This window comes from Uranotaenia lowii, chromosome 2, assembly GCF_029784155.1.
Source record: "Uranotaenia lowii strain MFRU-FL chromosome 2, ASM2978415v1, whole genome shotgun sequence".
NCBI lineage: Eukaryota > Metazoa > Arthropoda > Insecta > Diptera > Culicidae > Uranotaenia > Uranotaenia lowii.
In genome coordinates, this window is record NC_073692.1 from 33,162,308 (window position 1) to 33,178,638 (window position 16,331).

A 16,331-nucleotide genomic window follows, 5' to 3' on the forward strand; every position below is an offset into this window, starting at 1 on the left:
CTTATGCATCGGATGCTCGAATCTTCGGACCCTCTTATAACAAACCCAAGAAAATCTAAACCAAGACCACATTTTTCCTTTGTTGCCGATGCAAACTACATGCTTGATTTAGAACAATCAGAAGAAGAAGATCATGAATATTAATTTTAATATTTCATTCTAATTTACTCTCTTACACAACTATTTAACCAAAAATAAAACTTTATAAATAAAGATAACACTTTAAAGAAAGCCATGAAAATTAATGGTTACAAAATCATGCATCAATGCCACATTTTTAAAGATGTGTGTTGATAAAATACGCAAAATGCCCATTATTTCAAAACTACCTTCTTTCAGATAAATGATTTACTAACTATAATGGAACTAACGCTTCTAAACAGGGTGAACTCTTCAATCTTAACAAATTAAGAACTATCGTCTTCACTTGTCAACGGTAGGAATAGAAAAAAAAAAAAAGATTTCATCCTTCCTTTTGCTAAAAAGCAAGAGATTGCCAGGCTGGCTTAATAAAATCTTCAAAACTACCATCTTTCAGACAAATGATTTTAGTAGTAAAACCTGATACATACAAATGAAACTATATGCTCATTAAAGCTTAAGAATGTGCCTTTCAAATGCATATAATTTTGTTTTCATAAGTTTGCAACTTTTCGAGATATGGATCAATGAAAATATGCAATTTTAAAACGTAATTACACAAAAAGTACCATTTAACGTCAAGATAGAAACTTGACACCTTCAATAAAGTTGTGCACTTTTACAATTGTTACAACTCTTTCATATAAAGTAAGACTCGAAAGTCGCTTTGAAAAAAGTTAAACGAAAATTTCGTTTTTTGAGGTTAGTTTTTAGAAAAATGTCTATAAATCTGCTGTTTTGAAAGATACAGCTCCAAAGTTTTTTACAAAGTTTTTTAAAATTGTATTGTCTACAAGTTTTCTGAACTCATCATTTTGATTGGATGTCAAATTCAAAAAATAAAAAAAATATCTCACTTTTAGGTGGATCGATCAGAAAAATAATGATGGCAAAATATGCGCAATTGAAAATAATGAAACATTGTAGAACATGTCATTAAGCTATTTTGACATCTAAGGCATCAAAAAGCCCATGATCACGTTTTTCGCGTTTTAAACCACTGTGCATTGCCACTGAGACTGGGAGATATCTGTTGATGTTGTTGTATTTGTTGTGGGTACTTAGACACTAGAGCTTCGTGAAACCCGGCTTGAGTTGAAGAATTTCGATCAATCTGTTTTGCCTTTGATTTTTTCAGGTAAGTACTGTGTTTCTATTGTCTTAATTGTGACAAATTGGCATTAAAAAAGCGAATTAAGTTTTAGAAAAGAATGACTAAAATGAAGAAAAAATTTAATAATCAAAGGACAAATAACTATAAAAAAAACAAAACAATTGCTTCTGAATGACGGACAAAAATAACACATATTAGTGAAATGACAAAGATGATAAAAATTTGTAAAAATTAAAAAATGACAGAAAACAGCCAATGAAAAAAAAACAGAAGAACTAAATCGATAAAAACTACAAAAATAACCAAACTAACAAAAATAATATATTTTTTCTAGGATTTTCATCTTTATCGATGATTTATCCCGACCCAAAAATAATTGATAATAATTTTTTTTAAATACAAAAATGACAAAACCGTACAAACATTTAAAATAACTAGAGAAAAAAATAATAAAAAGGCAAAATAAAAAAAAATACAAGAACAACAACAAAAAAATACACAATTCGAAAAAAAATTATAAAAAAGGACAAAAATGCCAACAAAACAGGAGGGAAATTTGTTTCTTTTAAATACACAAGAATGGAAAAATAGAAGATAAAAAAAAATTTAAAAAAATACAGAACTGACGAAAAATAACAAAAATTTTACAAAAGCATCAGGAAATAAAAGCAATAAATATAGAAAAAAAAACGACTGCTTTTCCAATTATTTCAGCAAGTTATTCCAATCATCAAATTGCCCAAGTAACACCGATAGTTTTATTAGACTCCTCAAGCCCCTTATAAAACCAAAACTTTACTAAGCAGCCTGCTATAAAACTTAAGATGTTACTTGGGTGTAGTTGATATTTTCGCAGTCAACTATAATTATAATAGATTAAACTACAAACTGCTGATTGACCTTACGCAATCAGCTATAAATATAACAGATTCAACTGTATTGGTCTAACTGATTCAACTGTAAATATGATCGATTCAACTACTATTGTATGATTGATTTTAGGCATTCAACTATAAATATAATAGATTCAACTACAAACTGCTGATTGACTATGAACATAATAGATTCTACTGTATTGGTATAATTGATTCAACTGTAAATATGATCAATTCAACTACTATTGTATGATTGATTTCAGGCATTCAGCTATAAATATGATAGATTCATGCTCGTTTCGTCTATTTATTAGAACAAAAAACTAATAATTAAAAAAAGATGCATTTCCTTCAGCTTCAGGTGATTTGCGATTTTTTTTTCAATTTTTAGACATTTCTATCATGTTTTATTGATCAACCTGGCATTTCATGGTAAAAAAATTGGCATCTTTATTGCCTTTATGGTAAGAAATTTTAATGGTATTGAATTTCCCATAGGAGTGATCAGTTTTTAGTAGGTACTTCGGAAGCGTTTGACTTCCACTGGCAGTCTAACTTTATCATCTTTCTTTTCATCATTGTTATTTAATGTTTATGAAATTCGATTCTTGGCTTTGTTTCATAAAAAAATTACAATTTGTTTAACATAGAAAAACCACCAATATATATTTTTCAGTTATTTTCCTATTGATTTCCTGTTGAAAATTATTCAAATACAAAAAATTACAAACTTTAAAATTAAAGGTTTAATTTTGTTTATATCATATACTTTAAATAATTTATAGTTTCCATCAAACCTTTCCAATATAAAAAACCTGACGAAATAAAGGTTATTAAGTAAGAATCGATAATGCAAAAGTATTTGTTTTTTTATATTTTAAAATACTTTCAGAATCGTAGAGAATAATGCATTCAGAATCAAAAACAAAATATTTTAACAAAACTTTTATTTCATAATGAAAAGCTTATACCTATATATGTTTAATTGAAGTCTAAATTTGAAATTCTTTGTAGATTGCAAAATAAGAAATGAGGTTTTGAATCAAAGTACCTTATAATTCTCGGGCATGCTTCTCTCGCCTCCATGATTAGCCATGAAGCTCTAATCAAATGAATAATATTGTGCGAATATCGTTAAATCGATGAACGGTATTCGCTAGGGTGGTCTAACCGGTTTTACCGAAACCGGTAAAACCGGTAAAACCGTCCATTTTCTCAATACCGGAATACCGACTTTTGGGACGGTAAAAAACCGGTATTTCTGGTAAATTTTTCTTCATTATTTGTCATTGTTCTAAAATTGACACAGCTAAATGTTTTTTTTTACCAAATATTTATGAGTACAAATACTCAAATTTTGCTCAATCAGCTTCAAATTTCAAACTCAATAAACCTTACTGCTAGGTTTATGTAAGATTTGATTATTGCTAAAACTTGTCGATGTAACTTTTTGAATTAAAGCTTTATAATGAAACTTTACACATTTCAGTTCAGCTATCGAACTAACGCACCTCTAGATTTAAAGACTGTACAAGTGTACAATGACTGAAAAAAGATACAGCTACGAGAGATTTAAGATTGCTTCACTATAATCACGGAATTTTTCATTGATCAGCAGGAATTTGAAAAAAATGCAAAAATGTTTTATCAATATACAGGCCAAGTTTATCAAAATCGTTTTAAGCGGTGCCGGGCTTACACAAACTTGAAATTTTGAAACGAAAATATTCAAAACTGATTAGAAACTTCCTAGTTTGTTTCAAAACATAAAATGTTTCAACAGAGTCAGCATTTAAACACATGTTAACATCAGTTTTTATCAGTTCTTATTATGTTCATATCAGTTCTTACGAAACTTTCAACGGAGTCAGCATTTAAACACAGATTAGACTATTTGTTTTTTTTATCAATATATTCAAGGTAATTGATGGAACTCCGTGGTTTTTAATTTAATTTTTAACGCTGTTAAGCATTTCCTTTAGCTAGACACAGCAGTAGTGAAGTTTTTATGAATTTGCAACAGTATTACAGCAACGAAGAGTGCATGGATCAGATCCAAACAAATATACATATTTTTGCTGAATTTTTACTGGTTTTTAATAGATTTTATATCTATTTGTTCGTTTTATTTTTGGGAAGGCAAACCTAATGCGATCACGACCTAGGTTGCGGGGAAAACATCTGTATTTTAGGTCACAATAATCTGTAATTCTGTAAGTCAACCAAAAACTTTGTGACAGTGTTTTGAGTTTTGTTTATTAATTATGTTAAGTCATTGTTTTAAAGAAAAATCTTTTTGTACACCAATTTCATATCATTTTCATGAAAGACTATATAAACTTTAACTAAATCTGTGAAATCTGTTTTTAAATATGAATACTGTTTTACAGAGTATAGGTTAAAAAATTCGTTGAAAATAATATGAAGTTTCTAGAATTTCCGCAACATCACAGCGAAATAATAATAATAAAATGCAGATGACAAATCATTATCATGAGGATGAAAATAGATACCATTTTTTCCATTGGAAATGTCCCTAAATCTATTTCGTTATAAATTCTGAGAATTTTATGCCATTACTACTGCAATTGGACGAAACCTTTTCATGAATCCGATATACTTTGAAAAATACCGGTTTTACCGGTTTTATCGGTTTTATAAATTACAAATACCGAAATACCGAATTTGAAAAAAACCGGTAAATCCGACCACCCTAGTATTCGCACAATAGAAGACTTAACAAAGCAATCACATGCTAAATTTTTTGTCCGTTCGGCACATGTGCACTCACATGGCGACCGAACCATCCATAATTAACTGTATCGAAAAATGTAGTGCCTCTTCCATTGGGTACTACTACTTCAATACAGTTAATTGGTGCGGGACAAAGAATTTAGTATGTGGTCAAGCTTCTATTTCAAATGCTCTTCGCTCTTTTCACCACCTTAGAATTTTCTTCTGATCATCTATCCGTCTTTCATTTTCAACTCTTTAACCCTCACCGATAAAGCCGCAACTTAGTTTTATCATATGTTTGTCAGATTTTTGTTATTTTATTACATTTTTTTGTTATTATTATGTCGAATTTGTAAATTTGTTGTCAAATATTTGTCCTTTTGTCAAATTTTGATCATACTTTTGTCACATTTGTCAAAATTTTGTCATATTTTTCACATTTGTCAAAGTTTTGCCATTTCTATGAATTTTTTTTCATATTGTTGTCATAATTTTTTTTAAAGTTTGTCATATTTTTGGCATAGGATTTTTACCACTTTTGTCGTGTTTTATTCAAAGTTTTGCCATTTGTCACTTTTTCCTTTATTTCAGATTTTTGTCATTTGGTTGTCAAATTTTAGTAATAGTTTTCATATTTTTGCCACAGTTTTGATAAATTTTTGTCATTGTCAGAAATGTTTTTATCATATTTTTGTATATTTTAGTTTTCAGTTCATTTTTTAGATTTTTCAAAATTTTTGTCATTTTTTTTATCTACTTTTTGAACCCTATCACTTGTTTCCCATATCGTGGATGATTCATACAATTGTCAGTTATTTACTGCATTTTGAAGTTAATTAGAAACCGCCATCTTTGATTTTAAGATGGCGTCGGACAGCAAAATTCGGCTTCTACTTATTGAGTCCTTTAATCCAATACCCATATTTTGGGGGTTCACTGTGTCCTCGACCTAACAAAATTGACAAACAGAAATAACAAAAATTCAAAAAGCGATAGAAATAACCCAAATGCCGATATGAACAAAAATAATAAAAATAACGAAAACGAAAAAAAGAAAATAAATAGAAAAATGATAAACCGAGAAAACAGAAAAAAATGACCTAATATGAAAGAGTGAATTAATTGATAAAATGACAAAAAGAAAACAAAAATGAAAAATTGCAAAATTGAATAACAAGACTACAAAAATATAGTAAATGACAAAAGTGACAAATATTACAAAATAAAATGAATTGTCATTTAGTAATTTTTGTCAGTTTTGTATTTTTTGTTTTATTTTTAATAATTTTTTTTTTCATTTGTTCCTTTTTTTCTAATTTTTCAGCTATAAAATAAACAACTTAACGTTATAAACTCCATGTTTTATAACGTTGAAACCTGCCTGATTCAAATGCAACCAAAAAATGAACCAAACTCAACCGAACTAGAAAGATACAGGTGTTCGAAAACAGCTATTTTTTCTTATTTTTTTCAATCTAACTCGTTTCAGTCTGAATATTTTTATTAAGTGTGTTCCACAAAACTGTTTGATTTTAAGTGACTCAAAACTCTTTCAAACATATCTTGCTTGAATAAGCTCGGCCTGAAAAGATATCGTTAAAACACTGAAAATTTTGATAAAAAAATATTTTTTTTTTTTTGAACCCTTCTAACTTTTTTGAGTTAGCTTCTACGATGTTGACGTCTTCAACAAAATTGCTAAATTTTTTACAATCTAAAAACTTGCCAAAGACATAAGTGCTCTAAAATGGAAAATACAAAAAATAATTTTTCTATCTCACTGCTAGGTGATTTAATCATTTTTATCAAAAGCTCATTTTAAAGTGCTTTAAATGTAGATAAAATGTCCCGAAGACACTATGGGTCTAACACGCTTCGTTTTGGCGTAAACAATTTTGATCACCTTTTTACATCGTTTTCCCCTGTGTGAACCGGGAAAAACTCATCGCTTATTTCGAGTAAAGTGGTCAATTTAAACTGTAAATAGATCATTTCCAATCTGGTAGACTATTCTGAGGTGATTAGGATGAAATCGGGAAGCTTTAAGATTTGTTTTGGATATTGTTTTCTGCAACGGATGTTCCGGATTTCCGCAAAGTCTCTAACTAGCCAGTTCAGTCCATGATTCTGGCGAGAAGCTTCATCCGAATCAATTGACCAAAGCAAAAATGTCTAGGAACTGTTTATGACATGTTCGAAAATCGTCTTTTTTCAAGATCAGCGTTTGAAATAAAACCATATAAAGATCATTTAAAAAAGAATCCAGTGAGTATATTTGGAAATTTGAGTTTTTTTTTAATATTTGTTTTTCGCACAGCTCAGGGAATTTAGCAAGAGGAAAAGCGAATGATTTTTCGACTAGAACGGAGGAAATAAAAAACACGTCCGACTGTAACAACGGTTTGATTTATTCTGATCCTTTTCAAATGGGCAGTGGTGCCAATAGATTTATAGCAAGGATACAATATTATGGAAACCCAGGGGTGTATTCAAGGGTACATCAATTTTTCAATCGTTCAATATTTTTGACATTGATTTGTTGTTTTTGTCAAATTTGTCTGTTTTTGTATAAATTATAATTTTTTCAATTTCTTTTTTTGTAACTTTTGCAGTTTGTCTTATTTTGTAAGTTTTTTATGTTTGCCGTTTTTTATTCCTAAGCAAGAACAATGATGAACGACCCTAATAGCACATTGCTTATCGTCAAGACGCTTTTGATAGTTCTTCTCTATCGTTCGTGTGACTTATAATTGCTTATCAGCAGCTTGAAAACCCGTAACAAAATTGTCAAACGTCAATGTCATTCAACTCTATTTTACACCTGGGGGATAAAAAAAAGCTCTTCGATTTTGAATGCACATGAATATGTAAATGTGTACATTCCAATATTGTAATTGTAATTTTATTGAGTAACAATAGCCTTCTTTGGTAATACATAAGGTTAAGGAGAGTATAAGGTTAAGGAGAGTAAATATTAAGTATAAGTAAATATTAAGTAAGTATATGATTTAGAATTTAGATTAGATTACCTATTGATATTCTAAAAGTTTTAGTTAATTGATCATCCTACAGAACGCATAAATTAAAAATCTACTGCTTACGATTTATATTTTAATGAGCAAACCAAGTTTAGAACAAATGCAATATGTACACCAGTTCATCACCATTTAATTGAAATCAACGCTGTTAGATTACCACCAGCAGCGCCATTAAGAAGAGAGTGGTCATCTTGAGGCGAATAACTAACCTGAAAGTTACTTGAATCTCAAGCCGAGCAATCTTCCTGCGCTCCAGACCAAACTTTACTTCATCAAATAAACAAACAAATGAACGAAGGAACGCGCAGAGCGCGCAAACCTATGTAGGTCAATGTCGTATCGACACAAAGCGAGAATCAATTAGGAACGTGCTTGTCTTGTGCCATTCGCGGATAAGGGAAACAAACCCGCGACGACTGTTTCTAGGTATTTGTTCCAAGCAGAGGCTGCAATCGGCAAAGCTTTAAAGTGCGCGCCCCAGTGTGCTATTATTGTTGTTGTAGATTAAACATTGGTTCATTCATTAGTATATTAATTTTGGAATTGATAAACTATAATCCCTTTTTTGTAGCAAATTATTGAACCATTAGATTGCTTAATATCACAAGACTAGGTAAATTGCAACATGGAACATCATTGTTGTTAGGATGCAAATTATTATTAATTCTTTTTTGAGAAAAAAATCAGATTTAATTAATTCAGTTCTACAAGCTTCCAACCTGCAGATCCACATCGACGCAAATTGGCTAACTCACATCACAGCACATAATCCACTTACCGCAAACTTTTCCTATCCGGTTCAGAAAATTCGAAAAAAAAACTTTCACCGAAAAATTGCACCAAAAACTGCTTGCTAAAGCTGATCGGAGTTGAAGCAGCGAAACAAAACACACTCACGCAAAACACAAAAATTCAGCACCAGAAAAGGATTGTCCAAAAGCAAACTGAAGTTAGCAATAACAACGGAAAAGCACCCAAGGTAGAAAAAACCGATCCAACAGAGTTTCGCCAGGCAACTGAACCCGGTGAACGTGCAACTGCAAAATTTATGCCAATCGTCTCGGTAGGAGGAACAGTTCATTGGGGCAGAAGAACATAAGACAACAAACACAACACACAGGAGAATTCGTAAACGTTGAGCCAAACTTTATCAATGGATGGAGTTTTTATTTTTTGTTCCTTCGTTTAGTTTTATGGTGTGGTTTCGTGTTGAATCCTCAACGTGTTCGTTCCCTGTGTTTTATGAGTCGATGGTAAGCTAACTGATGAGTCACATCTAAAGGAAGGATGCAGCAAGGAACTGAGATGCCTCATGTTGAGTTAGGCGATTTGATAACGATAAGACTCCCACAGCTTGCCTAAAAGCAGTAAATTATATGAAGCATCCCCTCAATAACGAACAAGTAATACAATCAAAGAGCATGATAATGTACCATGGTGTACCTACAAACATACATAACTAGCAAGAACACTCGATAAGAGATGAGTGAACATTCGAAGTATACCTGATAATAATAATATTAATTATCTCAAATAGTTTTACAGATTGTCCAGTTCCATTTTTAATCGTATTAATCAAAATTATTTTAAATTTATCTTCAAAAGTTGTTTATAAATTTATAAACCTGAGGACTGACCTTTTGACCTCCTGCAAAGCAAACTGCTCACTGGGGCTTCAGTTTTTTCTTGAGAAAAGTACCTTATTTAAGGCTTTCACTTAACTTCCGATAACGACTATACTACCCACAAACTTCGACCAACGAAATCACTTTCCAAAAACTTGAAACACAATTTAAAACAATAAAACACACGAAATACACTGCTAAACAGCGATAATTACAACAAAGAGCGGCCGTTTTATGAAATGCATAAACGAGTCCGGCTGATAAAAATGTAAACATTAGAAATTGCGGTACTAGACTAAAGGGATTGTTCCGCAGTGAAATATTTCAATCAATTTGAACGGAGCGGCAAATTGGTATAAAACGCGCTATTACTCTTTTTAGAATGTTTTAAAGTTAAAACAAAATCAGAAACAATAAATCCTGAGATTTGCAATTAGGATAGCTCTTCTTACTGAATTAAGCTTCCAGTCCCGATTGTTTGACACAAAGGACGGAAATAAAGGATTTGCTCTGTCGAACAAAGTCAAGATTCTTCAGAAGGACTCAGGAAACAGGAGATTCTGAAGCTGTCATTCCTTCGATCATCATTCATAGACTGTTCCAGAAATTATAAGCACACTTTCAAAATAATAAAAAAATATATTGTTTCATTCAATGTTCAGAAAATCAATCATTTTCGATCAGCCATGCTTTACTGCATTCAGAGCCAATAAATCGAAGCAGTCAATTTTTCCTTCTCCTACAAAATCATATAAACAATCATGCATGACAACGACGCCTCTGTATCTGAAACATTCCCGCAAAACATGATGTGGTAAAGAAGGACGCAGACTATCAGCAACGAAAGTCTTGATGGTGATTGCCTTCCTTGGTGACTTTCAACCTTTAAGGATCATTGCTGAAATGTATCACCTTTGAGCGATCTATGTAGGCTATCAGATGATTTTTTATTTTTCGCTTTGCGTGGGCAAAATCATGACTAGGTAATCGCAATGAACTGTCCAGCATGTGTTACGGCTTTTTTAAACATGTGGCCCTGGTATTTTTTCAGATTTTTCCTTCTGAAACATTCATGATGGTCTATCAATACCGAACATTATAAACAATGATGCAAGGATAGACGTTCGGGAATGATTGAGGGAGCGACGTTCAAAATGTATCAACAAGTATGTCGATCACCGTTGATTAGCCACGTGACGAATAGCAACGGTAGCCTCCGATGGGGCATGGTATATTTTTTGTATCAAGTTAGTGTTGATTTTCGACATATACTCAATGGGTACTTTTACCACGTGCGTATCACAGCACTCGGGGGTATATGTATTCTAGCTTGAAACGAATCCTGATTGCTTTTCTTGAGCGATTTTCCGAACATTGGTTTCATTAAATTTTATCACAATGTATCATTATTTGCGTCCTACCCAACACTGTACTCTTATTTGATGAAAATCTTTTCCTTGAACATATTTTTTTAAATTTATTTAATCCATAGGATTTTAACATCTGGATGTCATTCATCTCTCTTCTTCGAACATGACTCATAAGCATCTGCACAGTTGCATTACCCACAATTTTCCCCACTTTTGGCCAATCCTTTTTAAATTTTCCGATTTCATCAGCTGTTTTTATGTATTTTCGTAGCTTTGCTTTGGTCAAAGTCCAAAAAGTCTCTATTGGCCGTGCCTTGGGGTAATTTGGCGGATTCATGTTTTTTTGCGACGTTTTGGCTTTTGTACCACCCTAGTGTGTCTTAAGCGTAATGACATAATGAAATATGACGGGTCCATCATGCTGCTTGATCATCGGCAATAAACGCTTCTGGAGACATTCCTTGATATAGTACTGGGTGTTCATTGTTTACGATGTGACGTACGGGATATCTAGCCTGCCGCATTCGCAAATTGCCTGCCACAGACCCTTCTTGCCAAATTTTTCGGTGAAAATGGCCATCTCCGTTTTGAGACCCGAAGATTCTGTCATTGTTGCGTATGACCGTGTGATTTCGCACGTTTCAGGGAGTTAGCAACAAATATGACTGGGTGTTCTTTATCAGTCGTGTCAGTGTCTACATTATCAGTTGGCAGCACAGGAATGTTAACCGTATTTATTGCTAAACATGCACCTTCCTCGTGATTCTCCGCGCATTGGGGATTGTAGTATCCTCGGAAGAGCCACTTGTCGTAGCTAGTTTGTATCCACGTCTTGCTGGTGGTTCGTACCGAATACGACTGTCTCTCTGATGGCTTGTTGCCGTTTCTATCTGTTCGTTACACTCGCTCACTTACATTTGAATGGTGGTGATTATTCACCGGGTTGTATTCAAAGGGGTACATTTACAGGGTTGTCATCAGTGGTACGATACTACAGGGATAGCTTGGCTTGTTGCAACAGTGGGACGCCGTAAGCCCTAACTTGATAAAGTATCTGCATTCCATTGGGAAAGACACACAAAGTTGTTGCACAGAAAGTCTAAAAGGTTAGTTCTCTCAAAGGTCCTCTTTAATTATATTTACGTCTGTGGAAGTTCGAAATAATAGCTCTGAAGGTAATCCGAAATCAACCGAACTTCAATCAAGGCTACTGGACTTAACAATGCCGTTGAATTTAACGTACTCAGCCTCTAGACTCATCTCAGTGATCACGGCATCGATATCTATACGTCTCTAGACGGAATATAGACATAATACTCAGGGTTTATCAAATTGTTGAAAACAGAACTTCATAAGAAGGTTGTCAAATTAGATACAACAAAAATACAGGAAAAAAAAAATGAAAAAGTAATTAAGTACTTAAATAAAACTTACTTTTTTTTCAGAACGTAACCATGGTCAGTTTTTTTTCCACGAATTTCTTCAATCCTGGTCGTTGTTTCAGTTCAGATGTTACTGAGGACCTGTAAATAGAAATATCTGTTAGCAGCAGGAAGTTAAAGTTTTTTTTTAAAATTTAGTTTCCAAAAAGTTAATCAGTATAAATGTTTTAGAAATTAAAATTAATGTGTAAGATTGTCCTGCGATAGTTTTCAATAAAATCAGACGGTCAACGTGCTACAAGGATTAAGGTGATATCTGGAAGTGAAACTGGCACAAATGTTTCTACCTCAATCGATTTATTTTCTACCATGATTCTAAACTGGTGTAAAATGTTTTTGTGTTGCTTTTTTGTCTTCTGCATTTCTATTCTAAATAAGTTGTTACGTTTTGAATGTGTGTCTTTTATTTGCCATTGTGAAAAATATTCGAATTAGTTTCGAGCAGTTTTCGAGGAAGTAGGTTTAGGTATTGGACTAGAACATTAAAGAAATAATATCAAAATGTTTTTTTTTCTGGAAAATATGATTCGCTATTTGGAAAGATTAAAAAAAGAAAACTAAACTAAAAGCAAAATTTTACTACAAAGGACGGGTTCAATACTTTATGTTGATTTGAATCTCTCCAAAATCTCAAAACGAAAACTTCTAATTTCACTCTTTCCCTAACACAATAAGATGTCACATATTTCTTTACTGTATACATTACGCTTATGACTTATTTCTAGTTTATAGCTATCACAACACATTCGACGAGAGAAATTTATTTGATAAGCTTTTTGTACTCTCGACGGGTGCGAGAAAATAGCCGCAGATGACGGAGGTATGTTCCCAGACGAAGAAGCGATATTAGAACGAGCGAGATTAGCACGATACCACCCATCAGGTAGACGGTGATCACGGTGCTCTCCTGGGGCATCTGGCACCGGGCAATGCTATGCTCCGACAGGGAAATTTGTGCCTTTTTTTTTGGGGATGTAGAAATCATTATTAAAGGATATTTCGAATAGCCCACAAAGAGCTGATAGTCTTTAGGAAGATTAAAATATGAGAAAACCAGAAAAATGTGCAAAAATTACCAAATGCGCATTTGGTTTCAGAATTTAGATTTAAACTTATAAATAAAACAAAAGTTTTTAATATCTAGAAATGTACTGATAATCCCATTATCAGCTGTTAAAAATAAAAATTTAATTCCAAAATATTCTAGAGAACGAAAACTGAATCCAAAATCAACACAAAATCTAAAGCATTTTCAACTTACCAAAATAAAGCTGGGATTATTTTTGTTCCTCCAATTGAACGATGCCAAAGTGTACTCTTCGATGCCCAGCCGATTCCTAGCGAGATGGCAATAGTGATGCGAATGTCCTCCGAAAGCCAACCGGGGATTCAACAGCTCCCCAATCAAATCAGTCGATTCCTTTGAGATAACTTCCCATCGTTCCCTGAACAGCTCAACATTCGGAGCATCATGTTCCCGACAATCTTTGTCCGAGTCCCGATGCATGGGGAAGTGCTGCAAAACGATCGGTTTACTGTATTCCTCAAGCTTCGGAACACCTGTACAATGTCCGATTCCTCGACCGCATTTAAATATGCTCGAAATCGCTCTCAGTTCCTTTTCGGCTGTTTCGCACAGCTGACATCCATCGCCTTCCATGGCGATCGAGTTGATGGTCACAAAATTGACCCCTCGCATGCTAACCAGAGACACTCCGGTGTTATTGAAAGCTTTCCCAAATCTCTGCGTCAAATATGGATGAGTGGCATAGTGAAAGCCTATATCATGGTTGCCCACAATGGAATAAATTTGTGTTTCCTTTGGGGTGTGAAACAGTTTCCGGAATCGATCCACATACACGTCAAACTCCTTCTGGTTGACCCAATTACCCTCGTCAAAGATATCTCCCAGCACGAAAACGGCTTCCGGTTTGAATAGAGTCATCGCTGTTTGGAATGCTCGATTCATTTGCCATTCGCGCCTCAACCGGTCAAACCAATGACCCCGAATGGGTCCAAGCAGATGCGTATCGGCCAGGAACATTACCTTAACCGGCTCCAACCCGTTGACCGGAAGTGGCTTCGTAGGCCATTGGCACTGCAATTTGCATATTAAAAATAAAAACAATGAATCAGTCTCCTTGCGATTTTATGAAATTTGAACCTACCTCAAGCAGAACAAAATAGTAGATAAGAAACTCGTTGAATACCAGGAGACCCAGGGCACCGAGGAGCAGGCGGCCCAGCAGATTACGAAGTTTCATATCTCGTTTCTGTTATCGGTGCAAGAAATTCCGTGTAGGGCGATGCGACTATGCTTCTTCTTCTTCTTCCTCTAGTCGTGGATTTCTTCGAAGATCCACTGAATGGAGATGCGACTATGCGACGATGAGTCGTTTTGCGTCCCCAGCGATAAGATAACGAAAACAATAATATTAGAACGCAAACATTAAAATTCTAGTACTACATTTCCAACTGCAATTGGATTTGGATTCCAGTTGGATTTTTCTTGAACGTTCTTATTCCCTTCAGGAACACATCGTTACGCACTAGAATGAAAATAATTTAAAATTTCAAAAAAAAGTATTGATTAATATAAATCTCGCAAACGATCTAATCCAATTGACGGTTGATGATTAACTAATTTTAAATATAAATCACGGTTTTCGGGACATTCAATGTTAATCAAATTAATTTTATCATGCTCGGCGCGAAGCTTATCAACCCAGATTAATTAATTCGATAGAAGATAAGAAATGTGTATACAAGAGTATATCGTTTACCCTACATTTCGAAGATTTGATTTCTGGAAATTGATACCTGATAACAAACGTTTATCTTATCAACAAATGTTTGAGTTTGCCCGTTTCCGAAAAAAACTTCTGAAATGACAAATTTCCATTTTTGTCATGTTGAAAATTCTGTCATTTTTGTAATTTTTGTCATTTTTGTTATTATTATCATTTTTATCATTTTTATCATTTTTGTCATTTTTGTCATTTTTGTCATTTTTGTCATTTTTGTCATTTTTGTCATTTTTGTCATTTTTGTCATTTTTGTCATTTTTGTCATTTTTGTCATTTTTGTCATTTTTGTCATTTTTGTCATTTTTGTCATTTTTGTCATTTTTGTCATTTTTGTCATTTTTGTCATTTTTGTCATTTTTGTCATTTTTGTCATTTTTGTAATTTTTGTAATTTTTGTAATTTTTGTCATTTTTGTAATTTTTGTCATTTTTGTCATTTTTGTCATTTTTGTCATTTTTGTCATTTTTGTCATTTTTGTCATTTGTGTCATTTTTGTCATTTTTGTCATTTTTGTAATTTTTGTAATTTTTGTAATTTTTGTAATTTTTGTAATTTTTTGTAATTTTTGTAATTTTTGTAATTTTTGTTATTTTTGTAATTTTTGTAATTTTTGTAATTTTGTAATTTTTGTCATTTTTGTAATTTTTGTAATTTTTGTTATTTTTGTAATTTTTGTAATTTTTGTAATTTTTGTTATTTTTGTAATTTTTGTAATTTTTGTCATTTTGGTCGTTTTTGTCATTTTTGTCATTTCTAACATTTTTGTCATTTTTGTCATTTTTGTCATTTTTGTCATTTTTGTCATTTCTGTCATTTTTGTCATTTTTGTCATTTTTTTCATTTTTGTCATTTTTGTCATTTCTGTCATTTTTGTCATTTTTGTCATTTTTCAAATTTTTCAATAATATATCCCGATTTTTTATTTTTTATTGTTTTATGTTTTATGTTTTGTATTTTTTCTGAATGTTTTTTTTTTTGAATTATTGATTTTGTATTTGTTCATTTTTATCATTATTTTTATTTTTGTTTTCAGTTGTTTTGGGCATTTTTGTCTTTTATGTCAGCTTTTAAATTTGTATTTCACGTATAGAATATGTTTCCAGGCTACAAATATTCTAAATGGAAAGAAGTTTCGACTGGTTAATGTCAGTTTTTGTATTTTTTGCAATTAAACTGTTTGTTT

At 32.5% G+C, this 16,331-nt stretch overlaps 2 protein-coding genes across 5 annotated transcripts in view; both read right to left on the minus strand.

Moving 5' to 3' along the window:
• The window catches only part of LOC129745221 (glucosamine-6-phosphate isomerase), a 36,471-nt gene extending 26,696 nt beyond the window's left edge, over positions 1-9,775 (minus strand). For 3 of the 4 annotated variants that reach the window (XM_055738159.1, XM_055738158.1, XM_055738154.1), the window contains exon 1: positions 8,683-8,932. The gene's annotated coding sequence lies outside the window, so the exon portion shown is untranslated. Of the gene's footprint in view, positions 1-8,682; positions 8,933-9,541 lie in introns of those variants that run through there. The other variant, XM_055738157.1, reaches the window with a different exon arrangement.
• Positions 9,776-12,630: 2,855 nt separating this feature from the next.
• LOC129746423 (metallophosphoesterase 1 homolog) lies at positions 12,631-14,795 on the minus strand. Its single transcript, XM_055740072.1, has 3 exons — positions 14,510-14,795; positions 13,603-14,439; positions 12,631-13,299 (listed from the first exon to the last, which is right to left on the minus strand). The coding sequence occupies exons 1-3, from the start codon at positions 14,603-14,605 to the stop codon at positions 13,102-13,104; spliced, it is 1,131 nt and encodes a 376-aa protein (XP_055596047.1). The 5' UTR covers positions 14,606-14,795; the 3' UTR covers positions 12,631-13,101.
• Between the last annotated feature and the right edge of the window lie 1,536 nt (positions 14,796-16,331).

Excerpts from the sequence above, each read along its gene's own strand:
- LOC129746423 (XM_055740072.1), bottom strand. The coding sequence starts at position 14,605 with ATGAAACTTCGTAATCTGCTGGGCCGCCTGCTCCTCGGTGCCCTGGGT. Across the intron at positions 14,440-14,509 it reads ACTATTTTGTTCTGCTTGAG|TGCCAATGGCCTACGAAGCC; the intron begins GTAGGTTCAAAT and ends TGCAAATTGCAG. Across the intron at positions 13,300-13,602 it reads ATAATCCCAGCTTTATTTTG|GCACAAATTTCCCTGTCGGA; the intron begins GTAAGTTGAAAA and ends CCAAAAAAAAAG.